General features: G+C 35.0%; 3 protein-coding genes across 3 annotated transcripts in view; 1 reads left to right on the forward strand and 2 right to left on the reverse strand.

Annotated features, from left to right (window-relative positions):
• Positions 1-3,981, forward strand: part of LOC106134312 (estradiol 17-beta-dehydrogenase 11) — a 38,979-nt gene extending 34,998 nt beyond the window's left edge. Inside the window, exons 6-7 of the mRNA XM_013334328.2 lie at positions 966-1,082; positions 2,136-3,981. Coding sequence (XP_013189782.2) covers positions 966-1,082; positions 2,136-2,325 — 307 coding nt within the window. The 3' untranslated portion in view covers positions 2,326-3,981. The remainder of the gene's footprint in view (positions 1-965; positions 1,083-2,135) is intronic.
• A 139-nt stretch (positions 3,982-4,120) lies between these two features.
• Positions 4,121-25,621, reverse strand: LOC106134311 (integrin beta-nu). The gene is made up of 13 exons (XM_013334327.2): positions 25,388-25,621; positions 19,658-19,799; positions 15,225-15,382; positions 12,984-13,149; positions 11,438-11,582; positions 10,761-10,947; positions 9,998-10,119; positions 9,126-9,455; positions 8,190-8,362; positions 7,504-7,689; positions 7,054-7,223; positions 6,534-6,734; positions 4,121-5,539 (listed from the first exon to the last, which is right to left on the reverse strand). The coding sequence occupies exons 1-13, from the start codon at positions 25,461-25,463 to the stop codon at positions 5,166-5,168; spliced, it is 2,430 nt and encodes an 809-aa protein (XP_013189781.2). The 5' UTR covers positions 25,464-25,621; the 3' UTR covers positions 4,121-5,165.
• LOC106134345 (mitogen-activated protein kinase kinase kinase 7) overlaps positions 25,374-26,320 on the reverse strand; it is an 84,678-nt gene continuing 83,731 nt past the window's right edge. Inside the window, exon 11 of the transcript XR_009657219.1 lies at positions 25,374-25,387. The gene's annotated coding sequence lies outside the window, so the exon portion shown is untranslated. The remainder of the gene's footprint in view (positions 25,388-26,320) is intronic.

Below are 26,320 nucleotides of genomic sequence, written 5' to 3' on the forward strand. Positions count from 1 at the left end.
TTTATCCAAAGATCTTTGGTTACCCGAAGTGACGAAGAACGACATATGCCTTATCACGCTTCAAGATTAAACCCTCTGGTGACTGGTGTAGTAACTTAGGTATTTGAAACTCAACATCATTTAGTTTGGGAAACACTGAATCTCTGATGAATTTAAAATTAGGAAGAAAAAGGAAAAGCAAGCAACATCGGTCATAAATAATAGTATCTCTATATATTGTGTCTGTGGAATTTTATTTAGTTTTTGTCAATGCAATAGTAATAAATCACTAAAGTATTACTTTATCAACCTAAACTGGAAACTAAGTACTTTTATTAGAAAACAGAAAAAAGTACTGTAATGAAGATCAGATTGCATTATTTTTTCCTCATCCATATTTATCCATGATTTTAACAAATTAGTAATACTTGCATCTAACTACTAAAGGAATCTAGGTAATCTATATTTTTAATGGTATTTTGATAGCTGTATATTAGTATAATATTCAAGTCAATTTGGGACACGGGCCGAAGATAATGTGATGTTTAATAGGTAAATTAATTAATATTGAGTACCTTCTTAAGATACATAAATGGCATTAAAATAGAGCACATTTGTGATCACGAGCACAATAGGAATTTTATTGAAAAAATATCAAATACAGTAAATTTTTTGTATGTACCTATTGTGAAGGGAAAAGATGACTAATCGAATTTAACTAATGGCAGAAGCTGAAACCAAACTTAACATACAAATAGTTATTATGACGCAGACTGTCCCGTAGGGAAATAACATGGTATCTAACGACCTCTTCAAAGGCAGCAAATTTTTGGGAATAGTCAATATTTAAATTAAAGAAAAAAGTAGTTTTAGCTTTAGTTTTAATTTGAGTTCATTTTTATTATTAAAATACAAAAATCTATGACATCTAGGTGCTGACTTTAAAAAAACTGTTTTAGTAAGAAACATTACCGCTGTTATTCCAGATTGGTCCCGCAATTGAACTCCAACGATGTAGCAGACCGCGTGGTGCTCGCCATCCGAACCAACGAGCCCATAGCTCTCATTCCAGGACTCTTCAGAATCCTGTTGCCCATGAGATGGTATGTATATATTTAGGAGACCGCCATTTCTACTAAAGTATACGCATATAGGTTGACACAGAGTCCGTTGTCGTCGTAAAAGGCTACAAAGAGAATAGGCACATTCTCTAGTGCACCTTTTGGTGTTTTCACCATGATCGAATATGAGTTATGTTTCCCTGCAAAAGTGTCGCTGAGGTTAGACGGGATTTGCTTCGTGTAAAAAACTGACTCACCTTATCCAGGATCATAGTCAAAAGGCGCACCCCGCGCTCCTCTTCAAATAGGTAAGGTTTATAATGTGTAACAGGGATTAATGCCAGGAGTAATGAGACGAAGAGGTTACGACAGAAATTGTATCCACCATTTGTCTCAATATACAATAAAGCCTACAGTAATTTAAAGTGTGTTAGTAATGCACAGTTCTCGGAACATAAGTTGAAACAATTTATCAAAGAGTCAAGCCTAATGTGAAATGTAACTGCTACATATTCTTCACAATTTTTCTTTACAAACACGAGTATACTATGACGAAATGTAATTATGGATCATTCGAGAAAAATAAAATGTTCAATAAAACTTTACATCATAGTACCAATGTCGCCGACCTTAACATGGTTATAACAACTTTTGTGCTGACTATGTAACTATGTTACGTGATGTGAGATATATTATTATTTCAACAATTTAACTCTAGCGATAATAAGTATTTTAAATAAACCAACGTACTAGATTGTACACACGTACTCACCTAGTATCCAGTAATAAGGATAAAAGTCTCCGGTATTAATCCCGAATTAAAGTTAATCAGTAAACCTTTTCAAAGGTCGTTTTATGATTATTTATTTATCGTCATATTTTAATATATTTTAGATTGTTACAAAATCTAACTATATAGTATGTTGTGTGACCAAAACAGTAAGTAGGTATTTTTATTACTTTTACTTACAGTAGATGTTTCTCAAAAAATTTCGAAGTTAATACGCTTCGTGTAAAAACCTAACTTGCCCAATGCAGGATCGTTGTCAAAGCGTAGCTTCTCCATGTTAACTCACAACTTGTTTACTTCTCCAGGATATTCCCATGGAAAGTGATCGCAGATTTCGTCCGCGTGATCGTCCCGGACGCGGCGCCGAGCGCGCCGCCGGGCGCGGCGGGCGCGGCGCGGGCCGCCAGCGCGCGCGCGCCGCCGCGGCCGCCCGCCAAGGGGGACGCGCGGCCCGTGTCGCTCGTCCCGCCCGACCGACCCGACAGACGAGTCTGATTCATTATCATATGGACTCAAGTGACAATAAGGCCACTCTATGCTATACTTATACGTATAACTATGAGTGAGCGATCGATCAATACAGTTTTCAATAAGGGCTCTGACAGATGGACGACCGTTTATTTATTGCGGCTATCGAAGGTCAAATTAAAATGACTTTATGAAATTTAATTGTAAACGCGTGTTTATATTAATCTTTAAGTATGTATTGAATTTGAATTTCTTTCGATTTTATTGTAGTAACAGCAGGTCACGGGAATTAAACATTTCCTTCACATTACGTGGTACTTAGTAACGTGCAACATATCTGTAGGCACTTCAGTACGCATTTGCTCGTGTGTAAGAGCCTTATTGTACTTGAATATGCTGTGGTTGTGGTTAGTTCATAGCATTTTTGGACTTTTACCTGGGTGACCTCATCACCTGAATATTGTGATTTGCCAGATTAGTACGTAAAAAAATATTTTGTTAATTAGAAATTATAACAGAAAATAAAATGCGGCCTTAATCCATTTAAGGCCCAAAGCTTTTCCTGTGCGCTAATGATAAGAAATGGGCCTTGGAATTCAAACGTTTTTGTAGTCATTCACTAACCAAAGTGATACAAAAAAAATATATTGTATAAATATGTAATCCAATAAAATATATATCACGTCATAGCGATTGTTAAGAAATTACAAAATTTATTTTATTTAATTTTAAGCTAGATTAATGTCATATTACAATGACAATTATCTGTGGTATTTAGTCAATATTAAGGTAAAAGTAATATGTAAACATATAAAGGATATTCGTAGTAGTAGACAAATGTTATTTTTTACTACATGTTGTAAATGGCTCCGAGTAAAAGAAAAATTAAATTTCATCGTTAAGTACTTACGTGAAATGACGTTTGTATGAAAAATTGAACATTATATTTTTAAAGGCACATCTAGGTCTGCTGCATTCAATTGTCAATATTTAAATATAACAAAATGAACAGCAGCTTTGTTACTGTACATTATATTGCATACTTCGAGTTAACGAACTTTACAGATCCCTTTTCTCATTTCATTAGTTGAACTTTAGTATTTTATAGTCACACGGTTAAAGGAAATAAAATTTACATTAAAATCACAAGTAAATCATTAAGTAAAAATTAACGTGATATAAGCTCATCAATGTAATTATTGAGATCTGGTGAAGTGTTGCCATTCTGCTCAAATTACCGATAAGTATGTAAATATAGTCGTTATACATCTTACATCTATTTTATATGTATACAATTTCAAATGTGTTATTGGTCTTCCTATATTGGGTAATTGTTTGGCGGTTAAGTTTGAATTATTCTGAAGTTTCATAATAATGTTGTCGACGCAGGGGTAAATAAATTTTTGTATAGGTACTTATAAAGAAGTTACCAATTCAAATAGTGTTAAATAATAATATTTAAAGATAACCTGGACATAATGTTACATTTAATAAATCATCATTAAGGCTAAGACCCAGGGTAATACTAATATTATTACGATAATATTATTGCATATTTTGATAAAGTCGGTTATGTTAATATTAATGTACACATTTTATAGGACTATGTATAGTAAAAAGGTACTTACTCATTTTGTCAAATATATTTTGGATATATGTTCATGCGCAACAAACACATGTTAATGAATTAGTTTTTTTTTAATATATAAAGTTTACGCAGTTTTTAATATTGCATATCAACCGATTTAGACAAAGTATTTAAGTGGATTTATGTATGTAATTGAAGATCTACATTTCCAATTTTAAGAAAAACCTAATGTGGTTCAGTTAAAAAATATAATATTCCTACAAAATATGTAAAATAAACCTCTTCATAAACGACCACAATTCAAAGCCGACTAAAATAAATGTTTTAAGAAAACAATAAAAATAAGACCATTTCAAAGTTGTTTTAATCATTTTAAGTAACAGATTTATATTTCTTAATTAAACATAATTTATTATAGTGTTACATTAGGAACTATCTAAACAATAAGTCATTATATTGGTAAGTACAAAATTTATGCAAAATTGGAGACTAGCGACTGTAAAAAGATAAATCTAAATAATAATCTTAATATTATATATATAATAATTTAGGATATAACATTTTAATAGAAAATTTTTAATAGTGAAGAAACTAGCTGATGCAAAATCTTTCAAAAAACAATTACAATGAATGAAAAAAAATTTAAAATATTTACAAAAACTTTTCTTTGGACTTAAGAACAGTACGTAATTTTTTACATAATACTTATATTATGACGTATATGAATAGCATTTTTAGTTCATATCATCATAAAATTCTTTAAACTAACCGTAGACTAACCAATTTAACCATACCTACGTTAAGTTGAAAACCATTAAAAAGTACTTAAGATTTGATGTTTAGGATGGTAATAATTATCAAAGAGTTGTACAGCTAGGCACGGTAATTTCTTTGACATAAGCAAGAAGATTTAAATACGTGATAACTTCAAATTTATATATTTATAGTCTTTATAATTTTCTCTCAGAAGTAGTTTATAGTACGAAACGTTGTGCCACAAAACGCTTTATTATATGTTAAAAATATTATTTTGGTGAGATTAAATGGTAGGTACCGAAAAGCTTCATAAAATTGTGTAATAACCCGTCACAATATAGGACCGGCCAGTTAGTTTTAGTTAACTTCCGTTCACAATCCCAGTATTGATGTATCAATAAAAATCATTGATAGATAAACTTCATTTTTATTTATTTATTTATATATATTTATATTTATATATTTATATTTATATATATTATATTTATATATATTTATATATATTTTGAACATACACTTTTAATCATTCCATTTTATCTCTAGGAAAGTCTTCGGGCATTGTGAACTGTGAAATCGGAGACTTATAAATCGGATTCATCTCCTGATAGTCCATCTTGCTCATTTCAGCTTCCTTAACAAACTTAGCGTAGGCCCTTCTATCGGACATGATTTGAAGGCTTTTGACTATCAATATGACTACAATTCCTGCGACCACTATGCACAGCATGATAGCGAATCCTACGTTCATGATCCTAGCGCTGCTGACTTGGGAACATTCCTTGCTGCGTATGACGATCTCCATGTCAATAGACTCTTTGGTGGCCGCAGCGTAAGTATAGCGGTATTCACAGTCTTTGAGCCGGTATATGCAGCTAATGTCGTTGATGTTAGCTGCTTCTGAAAATACAGCAAAAAATTATTTTCTTAAAATAAAAAGAGGATAGGTACTCATTGACTGATATATTAACGCACAGTTTAAACCCCCGGGTGTAGAGATTAGAAATTTGGTATGAAAGGTTATGTGGTTTAGTGAATAATTCCGAAAGTACCGGCGGAATCGAAATCAGTTAAGGTTTTATGAAATATAAAAAGTATAGATGGGCTTCTGAAGAACAATATCCTTACAAATTATTATTAAACAATTAAAACAATTTATGTTATGTTATTTGTATTTGTGTACGTTCATGATTCAAAATCTGTTAAGTTTCACAGTAAGTATTTCTTATATTTATCCACCACAAACCACAACCTAGAACTCCGATATCGTTTGTCTAACTGCGCAGGCGGCGGTTAGCTAAGCGCCGTGATTAGCCCACATAAACACAAATGACACTTTCCATGGTTTCATCTAACCGCTTGCAATTTCAACCGTTGATTATAGCGTTCATGCTAATGCCTCGTTTAGAGTTGGTTGGCCTATGATTAATTTTCTTAATGTAGAACGATGGGGACAAAAGACCGCTGAGGCACTTTCGCCGTCTAGTTCATTAAAATCCATACTTCGTCACGAAATTAACAATAAAATAATGGAGATGATGACAAAAATTGACAAATGATTTTTCTATTTACGTAATAATTATTTGTATTGTAATCGAGATAAAAAAAATTAGGAAGCAGTAATGGCTATAGACACCAAGTTTCATTACATAACATATAATCACATCTATATCCTTCGCGAGGTAGACAGAGCCAACAGTCATCAAAAGACTGAAAGGCCACGTAACGTTGTTTGAGTTAACCATCGCATAAAAGAGGAAGTATATAAGCTTATTCCTTAGTCGCATTTTACGACATCCATAGAAAACAGATGGAGTGGTCCTATCCTTTTTTCTTTTGAAACCACACGGCACATGGGTTGTTAAGAGAAACATGGTTTGTTTATTATACATACCTGTACTGTTAAAGCTCTCCACTACAGTGTAGTTTACACTGGATATAGTACACGAGTCGACACACGTGTCGTTGAGGTGACACGACACGCACGGCTCGGCGGTGGTACACAGTGGGTTCTGACACGTGGCGCACGTCTCGCAGTACGTCCCCTTGTACCTCGTCGGTGGGGTGTCATCGCTCCATGAACATATACATTTGCCTGGAATCAAAAGAAAATATCTCGCTTACTACGAAATCTCCCAATTACGAAAGTAAAAATACGACGCGTAAAATATACCGATGATGGTAGGTATATCAATGTTGCTTAGTTCGTAATTGGGTATAAATTGCACTATTTTGCCAGATATACCTAGAAATGGATTTCGGAGCAGACCTATTGAGTTTAGAATGGTCTAAAACACGCAGGATCTGATAGATTTCCAGTTTGCAATCTCAATGTTCATCTGTGGTACATTTTGTGCAACTATTGAATTGCTTGACACTGTTGAATTCTGTATTAAAATGAAAACGCTACACACCGCATTCACAGGAGCCATGTCCCGAACAGACTTCGTCGCTGCCCGGCGCTAGACAGGTCTCGTTGCTGAGGGCGCAGTCACACGCGGAGCCCCCCCAACCCTCCGCGCACGCGCACTGGCCGCACACGCAGGAGCCACGACCAACACCACCGCATTCTAACCCATTTTCACTGTAACAAATACATAAAAAAATTATTCCTTTTTACCTGATAAACACAGAAGCTAAGTAAACTTTTTTTCTGCTTGCCAAAACATAATAAAAAAATATCAACTCCGGCCTGTTCGATTCGTACAATCTGCATAGATAATCAACCAAATGACAAGCGCGAAAAAAAATTACTTCTCTAAACTTAAGCAGTGCATTTTCTGATCTCTATCATCGGACTGAGCAACTCATAGTTTCTTGATACAAAACTAATTTAATACAAGAATATTGTACTGTACACGTACATGCTCACATCACAAGCCTGGCACTGGCAGTACCGCCCCTGGTAGCCCGGGTCGCACTCGCACCTCCCGCAGAGGCAGTCGCCGGCGCCAGAGCAGGTTCGACTCGCGTTGGGGGCGCGACATTGCATCATCAGCTCCGCGGACGCGGTGTCGTCCGTTATGGAGCAGTCGCAGCTAGGGCCGGACCTGTCGATTGGTAAAACAATTTGCTTTTTAAGAAATATAAGGCGTAAATGACGAAGTAATGTTCTCAATTAAACTGGGAATTGATTCTTAGCCGAGAAAGAACTTGGTGAAGACTTGTTGAAGTTTAGGTCTTCTTAGATGTCGAGCCTGCATGAAGATGTGATAAATATGGATGCAGCAAAAGAAGTAGATATGCAGGAATCCTGACAATTAGAAAGATAGAGTCTGCATTTCCCTCTGGGGAAGAGTCGTGATTTTGTGTGCATGGTTAAATAAATGTCATAGTGGCAAAATAATAAAGATGGTCAAATCCAACGAGATTATATGGACCTACATGGTTTTATTCAGTCTTTTATTCCTCGCTACTTTGGCCCGAGTGACCGCGATACTTCAAAAAACTGTAGGACTTAACGTAACTTTTACCGCTTTTTTAAGAACTCACAAAATTCGACTGAACGACTTTTCTATCACAAGGTATTATAAATTAATAGCATTCTCACCATCCCTTATCACACTGGCAGACTCCGCAGACAGGATGCGAATTCAATGGACAAGACATGGAGATGTCTTTGAGCTGGTCTCCGGAACAGTTGCAGCCGCACTGGACCTGGACCTCCAAGGCCAGCGTATCCTGACCCAGTTGACTTTCTATGATGTTGATATCCTCGTAGTACTGAAATGACAATTAATTATTAATCGATTTAAAAAAGGATTTTAAAACAGAATAACTATAACGGAAAAGCCTTTATAGTTAGAAATTTTTAATATAATTGTAATTAGATTTGTCTAAATTTAGTTGTGGCTATATTGTTTCATGAGATGGGTGAGGTGCATATCTAGTAATTATACAGCAATAAATAACACATTGTCGAAGCAATAGATTTACACACTATTTTGCAACAAAACCATGTTGAATCGATGCTATTGACCGCTCATGGCCTTTAAGGAATACCGAAAGATTTGTTACCGACTTATTCAATTGAATCAAAGGAATTTATATAGCCCATTCATAGAGATCTTATCCTAGATGATACTATTAAGATATTATAAGATAAGGTGATACAAATTAGTCTATTGAAATGATATACGTAGTCGCTGAAAAGAGTATAGAACACCTTTCTCAATTCGTTTGAAAGATGATCCTTACAAATTGAACGTAATTTATTTTGATTGAACAATTGGAAAAATTAAACAATATTGGGGACCACCTTAAAATATTTGAACTTACATAATATTATTATGTGTAAAATTTCTTCACGAAAATTAGATAGATGGTTGTGATATTTCCTAGTATGGGATATTAATACATGTACCTATCTACTAATATTTTTATAGAATCAGCAACTGATAGTTATGAAAAAAATTGGTAAGACCATGGTTTGATTGGTTGACTTATGAATACCTATAAAAGAATTCAAATTTATAGAGACGCTTACCGTTCTAAACTCAGAACAAGATTCCAAAGTAATGTGCGCTTCGTAATTCAACGTCATTCCGTATTCGACGCCGGTGCACCGAGTCGTTTCCACCAACGGTCCATCAGGCACTCCACAGTCACTGAAATACTTAATTGTCATTGGTCCCTCGTTTGTGTTGTCCTCAAAATCTACCACGCTCACTATATCTTCATAACCCATTTTGACTAGCTTCAATATATTAGAACTATCGCTCTCCAACTTAGCGACGTAAGTGAAATCTTTTAGTAGCTCGTGCAGTTGATCGTAGTGCCTTTTGACGTCATCGGTCACAGCAAATATAACGTTCACCTGCAAATAGGAATAAAATAGGAGCCTACAAATTCTACGTCTATATCCCTTGTGGGGTAGAGAGAACCAACATTCTGAAAAAGACCGAACGGTCACGTTATGCAGCAGTATAATGAAATTTAGATTCAAAAAGTAACAGGTTGCTAGCCTCGCCGACAAGATGAAGAATCTCAAGTTTTTTAATTTATCCCTTAGTCCTATTTTTTAGTGCCGGGAACTACACGGCACAATTTTAAATTTGTTCCAATTCGGTACATTAGCTGAACTGGATTTGTTGCGTGTGCTCATAATAAACTTAAAAGAAATGAAAATACGTTAATCTACGAAGGGTAAAGTTGATAGATCTAAACAGTATAACTACAAACAAAGATAATATAGATATATGAATTATTAATGGTCTTTTACAATAAATAAAGAATACTTACCTACCGCTATTTTACTTATAATTGGAATGTAAAGCTATCGATAGAAATGGCAAACAAATGGAAAATTTTATTTAAGTTTTCTTTTTAAAATACTTAATTTTGTTTTTACCTATTTACCTTGTACTCATCTAAGAGCCTGTACACTTGAGCTATCGACGGGTAGTCGTACGTGAGGGCCTCGGAGTAGTATCCGTTCTCGTCTAAATGACAAGCCTCGTCATTTCTCATCACCGTTCCACCTGCAAGAATGATTCAGGTTTTTAAATAAATTTTGTTATAGATCACGTCTGTATCTCTTGCGGGGTAGACAGAGTCAACAATTTTGAAAAAACTGAAAAGCTACGTAAGCTGTTTGACATTGAGATGCAAATAGTGATAGGTTGCTAGCCCATCGCCTAAAAGAAGAATCCCAAGTTTATAAACCTATGCGTTTAATCGCCTTTTACGACATCCAAGGGAAAGAGATGGAGTAGTCCTATTCTTTTTTCTATTGGGTGCCGGGAACTAAATGATTTTTTTTAATGAAAATATATAGGTTTATCAGGAGAGGTATATTAAACGTTGCAAGCAACTACTCTCTCTCTCATCTGGGCGTCTTCCCAGTTGCACCCTCCGTACTATGCTTGAAAGCCTGGGATCGCTTTCCTACTTTTTTCTTTCCTTTTTCCTGCCTACCTGTCTTCAGTTGTAATAAGACCATTGACACACAAATAATCTTTCGCGAAGTCAAGCCGGGATTTCTTCGGCCTACCCTTGGGCCCGGTGGAGGCGGCGGCGATTTGCAAGCAACACATTGCAGCATTTATTATCTGTGGAGCAAGAGCCTTATAATGGTTTAAAGGTTCTTCTAAGTAACGGATCAGATTATATCGATACTCACTGATTTTCCCGTCTCCAGCTGTATGCATCAGCCCATCAGACAGCAGTATGACTATCTTCCTCGCCCGTGGCGCCCAGCCTATGACGTCACACGCCACGGTCTGCACCAACGCCTCCAACTGTGCCTCAGCGTTGTCCAGGTTCGCTGTCACTGAACTCTTGTCCACCTTCTCTATGAAGTCATTGACCTGCAGATTTAAATTTGGAACGATTTCTGACAAACTAACAAAAGACTCAAGGGGTTATTTTTGGAAAAGACAAATTTAGGCGTAACTTCCTATCAGTTCTAGCTGTGTTGACATTTTTGCTTCCATATTTAAAGTTCTTTTGTAACCTTGTGTACTACAACTACATAATTATAACTATCATGCGTTTTAAAGGAAAGGCCGCTGTTGATGGAAAGTTGGGTATAAAGAAAAGTATACTATTCTTTTGACACGTCTACGAAACGACGGTGGTAAACTTTTGAACTTGGCCCACGACTCTTTTATACCAAACTAGAATATTTATATGTATAAGGAATAATAATAATTTTTAGAAACCCTGTCTTAGTGCCCCTCTAAACTATATTAGGAACCTAACCCAAATTTCAGATCTCTAGACTCAGCGGTTTGGGCTGCGTTGTCTATAAGTCAATCAGTGACGAGAGAGTTCTCTATATATAATTAATGCTCTTACCTCTGTAGTGAGTGACAAATGATGTCTGTAACTATAAGTCATCTCGCAGCTTTCATCTTGAAGGGCACAAGGGTTCTTCATTCGATTGGGATCCATATAGGCGTATGGCATCATCGGCTTGTCTGCGAAACTGCCAAAACCCAGCCTGCAAAACGATATGATTTTAAACTATTATTTAGATCTTGGGTAACATACACACATATATATAAGCACCTTACCGAGTAGAGCAAAGCCAACAATCTCGAAACGATTGGAATGCCATTAGGTAACAAGGACAAAATTAAAATTTTCAGTAAACCTATGAATAGTAGTATCGAATAGTAATATTTAATGCTTCAATGATACGTTATTACTGATCATGATTCTTATCAATCACGCATATTAGGATTTCAGATCAGGATCACAAATACGCATGCAGCATGTTCAACTTCTACGATACCTCGTTAGAGGTTTTAAAAACAGTAGGTATTCTATTATTTTCGTATCTATCCATATATATAATAAGAACTTAGTTTAATCCTTATTTATTACTAGAGGCCGCCCGCGACTTCGTCCGCATGGAAACCCTATCAATCCCGCGGGAACTCTGGGATAGAAAGTAGCCTATGTGTTATTCTGGGTCTTCAGCTACCTACATACCAAATTTCATGGTAATCGGTTCAGTAGTTTTTGCGTGAAAGAGTAACAAACATCCATACAAACTTTCGCCTTTATAATAGTAGTAGGATTTATGAAAATACAAGGAATATGTGCCTTATAAACAATTATGCCATTGAGAGGTACATACCATCTAATCATAAACTAATAGCAAAAAAGATAAACTACGGTCTTATCTACGTTGTGAACTAACTATGTTCAGATTATTTATTTAGTCAGTTTATGCTGTTACAAAAATTTATTGCCCTTGGGTTTTTTTAATCACCTCATAAAGAATGTATCTACTGACAAGAGCTTTAGTCTCAAAAATAATCAGGTTAATTCTTAAAACATGCCTTGTTAGTAATGCGCAAGAAAACCTATTTACACTATACTTAGTGTCCAAGTATACATTCCAAAACAAAATACACAAATTCCAGTAGGAATTTATGTATTTTGTTTTAGCAATAAAACATAAAGCCTTCATTTGTCGCATTGAGTAACAATATTGCCTAATGTAGTTTTAATGACGACACTCATGTATGTAGCAAGCATAGCAAGTAAAATGTACATTGTACAAAATCATAAATATTGGTTATCTCTACTATTACTATGATTATGGGAAACGGGTAGTCAAAAATGGTAAAACATTAAGCCAACGATAAAAAGAAACAATCAACTCTATGATATATATTGGTGAATTAATAAATCATTTCAAATAACTTTATAAAGAATAAGTAGAGATATTTTAGTTTTTCATTAATATTAAACAATTTTGTTTGGGATTAATAAATATATACTTAGCATCCATTTGACAGTTATTTTTCGATGTAATTTTGTTTTTCATTTTTCGCTGTCTTTTATTGAGAAAAGATAATACAGGTTCTGTAAAATAAAAAATGTTACTTACCGAAAATTATCAGTCAAATTCTTCAGCATAGCGAGCAAGTCGTCTCCCAGCGACACGAGTGTCTTCTTGTCATCCTTCATCGACCACGTGAGGTCCATCAGGTAGTACAGATCCAGGGGGTAGTTTTTCGCAGGTCGGTATTTAAATTTTATCTTTTTTGTTTCCCCTGAAAGAAAAATCAGATCTTTCAAACGGTTCAAATGGCCAGTGTGTATAAAGATAGCCGTAAAATTACTGTAACAAAAATTCGGTTAAAGACTCCTCTGTAAAACTTGACTGAGTTTTAAGTTATATAAGAATGTACGATCGCGTTCATATCTGCAGTCATAGTTTTAAAATTCTTACGGGTTAAAATAGCGTGCACTGTGGTTCCACTAGATACACACACACATGCATATTTAAAAAGAATAAATATTCCATCAAATGAATACGGTCTTTAATACCAATGATTACTAAGTAAAACAGTTTATTATTCTATGACATATAACATAACAAAACAGAAAGAGACGGTAATCAACGATGGCCGAACTGGGCCCGATAATTGTCGATCGAGATATCGTTGTCTCTCATTATTTGCATAAGATTTGCCTATAGAGGGAAGCCTGCGACTGCCAGACTTATGTCATTTCAATAAAGTTGAAAGTTTGTCTGCACACGACCCTAACATAGGTAGTGGTTCCTTTGAAAGTTATTGGGTAGCAATTTTATTACTTCGTGTGTGCAAGTGAGATCTAAGATATATTAGATAATCTCGCTTGCTCACACTTGCTTGTTCTAGTTACTAGCGGATTCCGAAGTTATTCAAGGAATTTTTGTCTATTTAAAAAAAAAAATATTGTTACTGTCAATTTTTAATGTTTCAAGGTGCCATTTGAACTAAGTAACTGACTGACTAACTTACTAACTGATATCTAAGAATTACAATACCCGTGTCTTCAAACACGGAAATCAGCAAGAAATATTAAACAAGAGGGAGCAAAATAAAACATTCAATAATTAAAATTAGTAAATTTTATTGAAACAGTTTACCTATAGTTTTGTTTACATATTGATGATTATATAAAGCTATACATACAGCATATTACACTAATTTACTTCTCATTTACTTATCTCCTGTTATTAAGGTTACAGCTTAATTATTCGTTTTCATAAAGAAAAGATATTGAAGCTGTCCTTAAAATACTATCTAAGTAGTAGTTTTAATATAAACTGGCAGAACCTTTCACGCACTATATGGACTCGATGCACAGGGTAGTTGTCTTGCACAAATGATATTGTTGGCATATCATCAATCGGATAAATACACCGCACAGTTGGTAACATGGTTTCTTCCAGCACTTGCACATAATGAGCAGCTGTGCGCATCCTGCTATCCACATCTGTTCTCCATGTCCAGCAGCACTCATCCAGCCCCACATATTTACAGATATGCGTCCAGACTCCATATTTGGCACAACATTTTTTTCTTCATACCGAGTTGCACTTCTTCGCCATAAATGAAGCCTACCGTGTTGCGATGAAGTAAACGAAGTTTTCGTCCGTAAATATCGCTTTGTTCCAGTCAAAATCCAAATACTGCCGAGCAAATTCTAAATGTTTTTGCTTATTTATTTCGGATAAATACGGCTTTCTTGCTGGCTGTCTGTGGAATAGTCCCTCACGGTGCAAACTCGACGAACAGTAATCACTGATGTGTCGAACTGTTCCGCAAATATTCTGGTCGGTATGAAGCCATTATTTTCGTACTGTTCCACCATGGATCTCCGCCGTGTGGCGTGTCGCTGTGTTGATTAGCGGACGACGGCCGCTGCGCGGTCGACTTTTTACACTACCCTCTTCTTGATGGCGTGTTACCCAACGTTTCACCGCTTGTTGTTTATTGTGTTATTTGTGTGAATGTGTGAGTGACAGCGGTGACTGCAAGCTATAAAGTTTTGCGAACTATGACTGCAATTATGAACGCGATCGTACTTAAATGGTTTTCATTTAGACGGGATTAGCTTGGTGTAAAAACCTGACTCATCTTCAACGCTAGGATGAGGATGAATTAGGCTTTAATTATCAAATTTAAAGCCTAATTCATCATCATTACATTTTATTGCAGATGACGCGATACTTTATGGTTTTTTTACCATTTATATTCATTGACTTAGAAAAAATATGAAACAATGGCGTGACGGTCTAATTGAAATCGTTACCCCTTGATAAAATGGAGGAAGTCTCAAGGAAGAGAGAACTCACGAGGCTTAAGAGAAAGACGCAGTTTCTGTGGTTGTATCTGCACCACGTCTTCAACACTGTCATTGCGAACGTCTTGAAGGGGCCGGTTCTCAACAACCTCCCATAAGGGATTCAAAGGACGCTGGATTAGGCCCTGACCACACCCAGCTGCCACCAGACTGAAAATATTAAGTGAAATCTTTAGTTAAACTACCTTACTTTGTTGTTGGATCTATATACCTCGTAAGGGGAAAAGACGTGATTTTAGTATGAAATACGTATCTCTTATCTAATATACTTATAGAAATCGGTACTGTAATAAGTACTTTATCCGATTTATAGAACCAAAACTTTACAGATGACTATTTATATTGACTATGTAAACACGAAGAAAAAAAAGGAAAATAATGACGTCAGTATAATAGGAATTAATTTTCTAGAGGTAAATTATTTTAGGAAAATAATAAGTTTTTGTAGAAGAATTTAACATTGTGTTAAAACTTAATTTTGACAAAAACAGTCGATAATATAAGAAAAAGCTTCTTATTATGACTTCATTATTTTGGAGTGTGCGTAGCAACGTCGTAGCATTGTAATACGCTACATAACTTCGTAGCGAGGTGCTATGTACTTCTGTAGCATATACACTTTTAAAATAGCAAAAACTTTCTTTTTTGAAACACAGGGGTAGATTTTTACATCACATAACCTTTTCATATAGTTTTTTGGAATCAACTTATATGTGCAAATATTTTTAACCCATAAAAAAATTTATAATTCAATAATTCACCCTTTATATAATTTAATAATCTATATAGTTATATGAATTTATATTAAATGCAAAGGTGATTTGTCATGCTAATAGTTGCTACGAGTAAGATGTAGATATTCGCTCAGAACGGAAATTCCTGCGAGAGCGGGAGACAAAGGGATTTAAGATTAACGCGGGCGGAGTCGCGGTCGCTCTTTAGTGATAAAAAGTTTGAATATCCTTAAACCATTATGAGATTAACAATTCTATTTCCGACAACATATCGGGCCTGACACTTTCTTGTCTCAATCCCCTCGTCTCGTAAGATAATATAACAAATCATCGTAATGAAAATAACTGCTCACGTATGAGGAGCCCCATTATGCTTGACGTCTGCTCCTAATTAGCTTTTACGATGTATCATAATCACGGGCAATATTTTTATCTTAATTTTTACTTATATTTAAATATATACAGCATGTGACTTAATTTTGGCTGACTATAAAAAGAGATTTTTAACACATGTGTTTTTTTTGCAGGAGGAGAAGATATAAATAGGGAGAATTACTGTATCTGATTTTTGATTAGGCAGGATTCAGTTTCCAACTTATTTGATTTCGTTTATCAGTTAAAGATTTTATATCCGGATATTTTTGTCGATATTTTTTATACCGATATAAACCAGACCCCAGTCTCTAAAGCATACAAGTTTTGGACGCGAGGTCCGCTGAGAACAAACAAAAAAATCTCAGACTAAAGCTAATTATTGTTCAATTGTTCATGTAGTAATGTGAAAAGAATTAAAATAGTTAAAGACTTGTTATCTTAAAACAACAAAAACATCTATTCCAACGGCCATCAATTCAAAATTACGTTATCTCGTTGATTACTTGTCAATGTGGAGAGAATTGAACAAATAACATTCGGATCTCCCACTGTTTTCCATGCTCCGATGGTCACGGAAGTACGGCCAATAATTGTACTCATAGACGTTACATCAAACTTGTTGGTACCGTCTTTATTAGAGTGCGCATTCACGAATGAGAAATCTTTTGCTTGCTTGCTTTTGATTGCTTGTTATTCGGTTGTATAAATATTAAAATTTATACAATTTTATTTACCTTTTTTGAGTTTTAAGAAGAATAAATAGATTCATCGATTTTACTTCTACTACATTAACAATACCATTAATGTTCTAATAACGAGTTAAAGAAAATTAGTGTCAACAATAATCTACCCCACTGCAACTTACAAAAACAAATTTCACAATATTTTTAATTATTTCTCAATGAAAAATAATATTTACTCTTTCGAATTTAGTAATGAATAACGAACCTACTGTTATATTTTCTATACTTAACCATGTTAACTTCTCAGAAACAGATGACTTTGCACTCAAGAGTTTATGCTGCAAAGGCGCACTCTATCCATCATAAAATTCGATTTTTACACTTTTAACCGATGTAGTGAAATATTCCCTGCTGATCTTGATGTAATCCTTATTTTATATAAGAAAACCTGTCCAATGTCGTGTTATTTCTGTTTTTGATATGGATAGGATTTATATTGTATTTTTTTTTTAATTTTGATAAAATATTTAAATTGAAAAAAGTATTTAGAAATTACAGTCTATCAACATTTTCTACATTCTAAGTTACTTATATAAACTCTGAAAGCAACCTAAATTTTTTTCAGTTTTCAAACAATGTTTAGTACATGGTTATCTAAAAACCACACATCGTTCCCACTACGACACTTCTGACTGGGCCACAGAGAAATGAAGACATTATGGGCACAAAATGACTAATATATCTAACGTAGTATGAGCATCTCTACTCTGTAAAGCGAATTCAATGCATCTCTCTAATACGTATGAAAGCTAATCTCAAATTAGGTAACGCAACATTCATTGAGGTCCATTGTGAGACGCTCGGCGGGCGTGGTGCAACCTTCACAATCAATAATCAATCAAACGACGATCTCTTGATTAGTAGGTAGGGACCGGGCTGCACCAGTGTAGGCCGAACGTGGGAATCTCGTCTCGTGGAAACATTGACCTGTCGACGAGTTAACTGGAATAAGGATGATGAAGAGCGGACAAATTCGTTAAAAAATGGCCGCCATTTTTATATTTTTACAAACAAACAAATATTCGGAAATAGAATTCGACTACCAGAGCATAACGCCATGATCATGACTAAGTTGTTAGCTGAACTAATTCGTAATACAAAATGTTTGAACGAGTTTAGAATGACGAACCTTCGCGTCAAACATATCTCAGCATGCATGATAGTTCTTTGGGCCGCCTTTCGAACCCGTGACTTACTGTTTTACTGTTTCTTTTTAATTAAGTAATTAAATCATTTATCTTTTATCTTGCGTTGTGCTTGTGCATATTTGAATGTCTGTTCAAAAACATTATTATGAATATCAAAAGACATACAATTATATGGCCTTCTCATGTGATAGTGCGTATTAGGGCATGATTGTTCTTGCAATCTTGACATATTTTTCTTAACACTGACTACTTAGGAAAATTGAAAAAAGATACACGAAAGGGTTACCTATGTTGTATTGAGTCGAGCTTACTGTACAATTGAAGTCAATGGCTCTCGTCAAAAGCAAGCCCATGCTGGCTCGTGACGTGATGCTAAATAAAAAGTCACGCGTATAAATTGCGCTTGATCCATACTTTACTTCGGCATGTTTTATTTATCATGATCGGACTTTTACTAGTCTGCGGCTTCTTCACAAAAAGTATTAGGTAACGTTTCCACAAACTTACTTTCCGAAAAAGAAAAATTTAACAACCAAAAGGATGTTAAGGAACATACTTAAGTATATCAGGTCTTTATCCCTTACGAGGTAGACAGAGCCAGATTGAAAGGCCACTGCTAGCCTGATGGTTATAACTAGATGAATGAGCCTTTGTCGACTTTTTACGAGGCCCATAGAAAAGAGATAAAGTGATCCTATAAAGTCCCGGTAACCATACGATATTCAATAAACACTTATGGAAAATTACGTTAGTGACAAATTAAAGTAATTTTGTTTCTGATTAATGGTTTGTTTTAAACTTTACAAATCCCCATTCAATTACATAGGAAAATTAATCAAACGACGGATACATTAGTTTCGGTCGGAAGATAATGCAATGTTTGTGTTGAACATTCATAGTTAATATCCTAAGATATGGGTGGGCAATGTGGGCATTAATACAAGTAGCGATTTGGACAAACTTCAGTTACTAAAATCTTCAACATGTGATTTACAACAAAATCTTTTTTATTTTATCCAATTGTTATTAACCGATGTACTCTGTGAATTGAAAGATATTCTTATTAAATTTTATTCTAAGAGTAGATAAGCCTAAAGAACCTTAAAGCATGAAGAGAATGATGATAGTGGATGAAGCGAAAGACGGTGGTAAATGTATTTATAGTGTGTCTAATGGTGGTAGGGGAAAGAGGCGTAAGTAACGAATTTACCTCTATCAGTATTTATCAGAATTTCAATTCAACCATTGAGCTTTATAGCTGAACGTGACATTTTAGTCTATTTGAGACTGTGAGATCTTATTACCCTATAAGGCATTAAGACGGGATTATAAGTATGTATCACAGAACATTTAACATTGGTTAGAGGTTATTAGTTTGTGGTTAGTATGTAAGTCTTTCATAAAAAATATGGGAGTAAGACTCACCTCTCGTCATCATTGCACCTCGGCACTCTGTTCCCGAAGTAAGGGTCAGCACACCATCGACAATGCGACGCCGCGGTGAGACAGGCCCCGCACTCTTCTTTCTCTATGCATGCCAACTTATTGTTAAATAGCTGTTGTTGACCTGGAAAAAGAGATTAAAGTATGTAGAGAATGCATACATATACATTCATATAATCACGTCTATCTAGCCCTTACGGGGTGGCAGAGCCAACAGTCTTAAAAAGACTGATAAGGCCACGTTCAGCTGTGTTTTTATAGAATGGCTCGAGGCTAACGTGCCATCCCAACCTTGTGAAAATACTTTATCTTGGGAGTTCCTTATTCCATTTGCCTGATAGATAACCATTTAATTAGAATATGGAAATACTTTCATATATAATATATAGAAATCAAAAGTATTTTCACTGATACTTATAAAGTTTGTGCGACCTTATGAGACCAACAAACTTTAAATGTAAAAATTTATGAAAAGCTTACAATATCTAGTGTGGGTTGTGTTAACAGTAAGTATTTAGTGTGCTTTTCCCTGAGACTTTAGGGATAACCTAAATAACGGATACGATAAACCTAAGAACAAATTGTAATTGGTAATATGTAATTAATTATTGTACGTCTGTAAAGACAGGACTCAGTGGTACTCTATACAATTATATTATCTTTTTACCTGTGCTCCACAATAAATAGATTTGATTTGATTTGATTTGGACAGTTGTTCAGTACATTTTCTACACAGATTTTTTCTAAGATTACAGAGTAGAAACATGACGCCACACTTTTTACGCCGAAATAAAATTAACCTTGCCCTATCATAAAGAAAACAGACTGAAGTACTATATGTATATCATCTGATGCTGAAAATAGGGTCAAGTACAAGTACTTCTTGTAAGTATTGTTGACATAGTGTGGGCGAGTCGTGCGATTACTGGCGTCGGTTAGATTAACGAGAAAGAATGACCAAACTTACGTAAATATGTAGGTACGATAGATATGTCATATACTTTGTGCAGCATTACTGTTACATATACCACACATAATTTATATCACGTCTCTATTAAGAGTTTGAAACAGCCAATCAGCCTAGAATGTTTAGGTTAAATTTCTTAAACCTACTCTTAATTGTAACAAATACTTTACTGAAAACCGCATAAAGATCGGTTCAGCAAAACGCGAGATAATCGCGTACAAACATACATACATACAGGTCAAACTGAGAACCGCCCTTTTTTGAAGGCGGTTAATTCGAAAGATGAAGGAGAGACGGTCGAAGTATTACATAGCTATACTAAATAATTTCACTGAGTTTCATTAATATTTTCATTAGCAGACCCTGCACAATGTTGAAACAAAAAAGTAAAAACACTGTTGAAACAAATTGATGAGAATGTGACTAAATGGAATAACACTAAGATGAGAGATGCAATTTTAGAAAAGGTGATAACTATGGTGGGAAAATAGCAAAAGCAGCCGAATCGCAATCGCCGACCGCAACAATAGCTACTTACCTACGCACGACCAAACTTTTCCTTTAATATTTTGCAAAATATGAGTGTCAATATTGTAAAATATGTTGTTCAATGCTTGCTTTTAACTTGACTTATATATTTATATTGTTGTAGCACTCTTTGTTAATCAATAATCCACACTTAATAAATCATTAATAGACCATCTTAGACACACATTATGAAACAATATTACAGCACAAACAACATGACGTTTCTATGTGGCCAGTTAGGTATATTACACTAGCCTTTCTTATTGATACGAGTATATAATTTATCCCTTCAGTTTTCATATAAGGTAAGTACCTGCTTTATTTAATTTTAATCTTTATATCCAAAAAAGGAAACTGACTGATTTATTAATGCACAACTCACACCGCTGAGATTAAATTTTTTTTGCATCTAGATTCGAAAGGTGGTCTAGGCGTACGAGTAAGTAGGTTTCCCCGTAATTCTTATTGGGAATGGAAATTAACGAACAGGCTTTTTCTAGTTAATTTGTAAAAAAAGCTTAAGTATTATTAACATTTAAAATCCCGGTGAAAATTTGAATACTACCGACTATTATATGTATACCTACGGACTCCTCAGTTCGAAACTTCCGGAACGTTTCAAACACTCCGTTAAATTATAAGCAGTATCTATAAATTAGGTTGTGGTTATTAATATAGATGGCGTGTGGTCAGCATTAGGGCGTGACTTAACTAATAGATTGGGCCGCTGATCGGTGATAACGTCACTAATATTAATTCTTTGACGCCATGACGCCATAGTAATCCACCGCAGTCTGATTACACATCCGACCGATGATTAACCTATTAATTTTATGGTTGTTACATGTTTGCATACAAATAAAGTAACCATTTAAATTAATTTATAAAAGTATCCTATTTAATTAACGCGTGGGGTTTCTGATAAAGAAAAATTGCGTTTCTAGGGGAAGTAATAGAAAGTAAATAAATAGCAAACCGTTTGCAAAATAATATGCTTAAAAAATTCCCAAGGAAAGATTAGGAAAAACTCACAGCGTTTAATAATGTAGTATAACCAAGAGGAATATATAGAGAGAGTTTTGAATAAAAATATACGTAGGTACAGCCAACGACAGAGAAACATGACCCACTCTTTCACGCAAATAAAAACCTTAGTGTTGATGCAGTTATTCCAAATTTCTGAGTAACTTTTCTATATCGCATATAGGGTATATGCGTATGCGTGCGTATAATGTCTTTGGTGAGCTTAAGAATGTAAATTGATAAAATTGGTTTAGCAAATAAGACGTGTGTGTGACTTCTTTACTCAAACCGAGTAACTACATGTTCTAATATTTTAAGTAAGATCTTAAGGCTAAGAATGTCTGTGTTTGTATTCCGAAAATAGTACGAGTACGTCCATATTTTTGTTGCAGCGTTGACTTTTATCAGTAGGAAAAAGGAACAACTTACATGATTTAACTGAGTCATCGTAAATATTATAATCACTACCGACACAGGTACCTACTTACTTACGAGAATCATGCAGTTGTAATTACGGATGAGAACGTTTCTTCCAGAAAATAAATACATAAAGAATAGTTTAATAATTTCAGTATGAAAAATTTATAAATTAACAACAAACCTCTTTTAGGTAATGGACTTGCAATGCAACCTGTAATTACCTGTTTTTGAGTCATTTCAAGGCTATTGGTTTTATCTGTCCCATCTCACCGAAAGTGCGGTGGAAGCTATAATATAGAAAATTAAGAAAGAAGAAAGAAAGGGGAAAAAGACGTCATATATGTATTATATAGGGTAACGTCATATATGTATTATATATGTATTATATAATACGTCATATATACTCGCTTTCGCCATTGGCTCCGCCCTCGTGAAAACTATTCTATGTCTCCCTTACAGAGATATTATGGAGAAATATAAATAATGTCCACAAACATATATGAACTGTCTTACGTATTTATTATACCTACCTAAAGTTAGGTCAGATTCGACCTAATTAAAGAGAACATCATATTCCTTTGAGATAGTTGGTGATGCGGAACATTAAACGCATTTCCGGGTTATATTTAGAGATTCCGACTGAGGAACATTACTGAATGGGCCTGGGTCTGATGCGGAAGAAAATCTGTTGATTTGTTAATGACGCTATAACTCGCAAAGTAAAAATATACTACTGCCAGAAATGCAGTCTTTCTTTGAGAAGAAAATAATGATTGGACTTCGTTTTCAAAGACTATTATTTGTTATACTTCGATATTGTAATAATATAGAATAATAATCCGATTAATATAGTAACTAAGTACTTAGTTGATGTTCATGAGCACAGTTTTCCTAAGTCGTGGAAAGTCCGTAGTTATTAATTTAATTAAGCTCAGGTATGTGTTCATGATGAAATGTGGTGTTGTTAATTAGGATAATGTTATCCGATAAGACATTTTATGCCTTTTTTTAAAAATGAAATGTAATTTATTCCAGGCACAAGAATGTTTTAATGTCACAGTTCAGTAGACAACTTTAAAATTACCCACATAAAATTAAATGCTTATCTAGGCCGCCATATCTGTACATGTTTATTTTATTAAACAGTTTTCTCAGAAAATCATTGAATCATTCAATTTCTTCATTTCTCGCGTGACTTCACTTCGATGTTTCCAACACATTAACGGATTTGTTGAAATCCCAAAATATCCTTTGCTCTCTTCCTCACTCTATAAATAACATTGTCAATTCTATTTAGTTATTTCCTAATTTAGAAAACTAATGTAACAGGTGGGTTTGGGCGCCATGCGTCTGTTTAGTTATTTCGGTTTACAGCACATAAAATAAATCTTCTCTTTTGAAGTCATCAGTTTACATGCGTGTTCAGATAAGGTTTTATTTCTTTTAATTATGCACGCATGTTTTAGTAATAAAAATAAAGCCATACAATGATCAAATAAATTAAAATGCGCCATGTCAATATATCTATATATATAAAACTCTTCCGTTACTGAGTGACTGACTGACAGACAACGCACAGTCGAAACTACTGGTCGTAGACAGCTGAAATTTGGAATGTAGGTTCCTTGGGATATGTAGGGGAGCACTAAGAAAGGATTTTTGGAAATTCAACCCCCAAGGGGGGGAAAAGGGGTAAAAACGTTTCTATGAAAAATCTTATTCCTTGGGTTTATAAACTTGAAACTTGGCATGAACACGTACATAGGCAAGTAAATATGTTTGACATTATAAGTTTTTTCAAACTACCCTCCAATCGTGATTTAGGGGGTGCGATTGGGTGACTGATTTATTAACGCACAGCCGAAACCGCTCGGTATAGGAGTCTGAGATTTTGAACAGAGGTTCCTTTAGTAACATAAGTGAGCACTAAGAAGGGTCTTTGAAATGTCAACCCCCAAGGGGGGGAAACGGGATAAACTGAGCCGGGGCTGCGGGAAAGTTCTAACGAGATACCGTGGCCCCGGAACGCAAAGGGCAACTGAAGGAACGAGGTGGGTTTTAGTCAGTAAAAGTCTGACACTCCCTTCCGTTCCACCCAGAGCGGGAGAGGTCATTTGATGATTTCCCATCCTTAAAAAAAAGACTTTGTATGACAACTTTCTACTAATATTATAAAGAGGAACAATCTATTTTTTTATATGTTTGTTTGTTTACACATGTAATCGATAAACTCCGAAACTACTGAATCGATTTCAAACATTCACCATTAGAAAGCTACATCATCCCTGAGTAACACAGGCTATATTTAATTCCAGTTGTAACAAGATTTCAGCCTGTGGAAGAAAAAGCCCTGTCGAGATCATTAAAAAACGCTATATATAACCGAATTACACGTGGGCGAAGCCGCGGGCGGAAAGCTAGTTATTTTTATATAAAAGCTACGACACGAATTGATTTTTTTTGCGTAATTCTTTTAAAGCTGCTCTTTAATTCTGTATTTATAATTAAAATGGTATTTTGACTAAATCAACCTTTTTTCAATATTTTATCACCCGGTACGGACGGTAAATTTACGTTGTTAAGCGAAAGATGTAGTATTAATCACTGAAATAAAAAAAATTTGGTCATATTCCATTTGCGTCTCCATAAAAATCAAAATAATCGTTCTATTCTTCTTAGGTTATGATTTGAGATAGCAATATTTTCTTATCACTACACAATCAAATGTCCTTATCAACACGTCATTCTATTGTATATAGGTCAAATAATCTTACCTTGACCGGTAACATCCAAAACCAAGGAAAGCATCAAAACACACAATTTTGCCAAACACAATGCAGTCATGATCATAAACGGTAATCACATGTGGAAATCGCGTGAAATCAACTGGCGGGCCGCGATCGGTTTTGCGATGGGTTGATAAGGGGTGATAAGGTGATAAGGGCGAGCGCGGACGCGCGGCGGCGCGGCGCGGCGAGACGCGCGTCTCTTCGCGACGGCATCTGGCGCACCTATGATGGTACCGGTGCCTTCAGAGCGGCTAGCTAGTTTGTTATGGTTTGTTGAAGCCTCTGTACCTAGTGTAGTGGTAACGTTGTTCACTGTAGTGCTTATGGTATTAGGTTCGAACCGCAAAACCAAGTTATTTTAATAACTAGGTACATATTGCAACTTCAAGTACCAATGCAATTTTGCTACGTTTGTTAAGGTTTGATGTAGTGAAGTGGTTATAATATTGCTTGCAGTAGATACATATTGTATTTGGTTCAATCCCTAAAATCAAGTATTATACGAACAATTGCACAATCAAATGTACTTCTTATGTTAATTTCTTTATTTAAAACTTTATTGAGCCTTTAAGGTACCTACAATATTTGAACTTAATAAAAGCTAACAGCATTCTCTACATGTCAACCTTTAGCATGATAGAACAGACAATTTCATCAGTGTCAATTTGAGATCAAGATACAAAAAAATACAAGAAACCCGCCTCGATATAGGTAAAGCTTCCTCAGAAATCCCTCTTTCCAACATTTCAAACAGGAACAAAATCCGTCCACAACTTTCAGAGATTAGCGCATACATACAGACAGAGAAAGCAGGAACCAGAGTCATTCTGAAATTCTGCACATTGACTAACTGTAAGTGAAGGTAAATAAGAAAACAAGAGGGACACACACATTTTAATGTTAATACATGCAATTCAT

Source organism: Amyelois transitella, chromosome 17, assembly GCF_032362555.1.
Source record: "Amyelois transitella isolate CPQ chromosome 17, ilAmyTran1.1, whole genome shotgun sequence".
In the NCBI taxonomy this organism is placed as follows: Eukaryota; Metazoa; Arthropoda; class Insecta; order Lepidoptera; family Pyralidae; genus Amyelois; species Amyelois transitella.

What these genes read in the sequence shown, in the direction of transcription:
- LOC106134311 (XM_013334327.2), bottom strand. Translation starts at nt 25,463, where the DNA reads ATGATCATGACTGCATTGTGTTTGGCAAAATTGTGTGTTTTGATGCTT. An exon ending in CTTGTTCTGAGTTTAGAACG is followed by an intron (nt 8,363 to 9,125) that starts GTAAGCGTCTCT and finishes TTGTCATTTCAG; the next exon opens with TACTACGAGGATATCAACAT. An exon ending in CAGGCTTGTGATGTGAGCAT is followed by an intron (nt 7,224 to 7,503) that starts GTACGTGTACAG and finishes TATTTGTTACAG; the next exon opens with TGAAAATGGGTTAGAATGCG.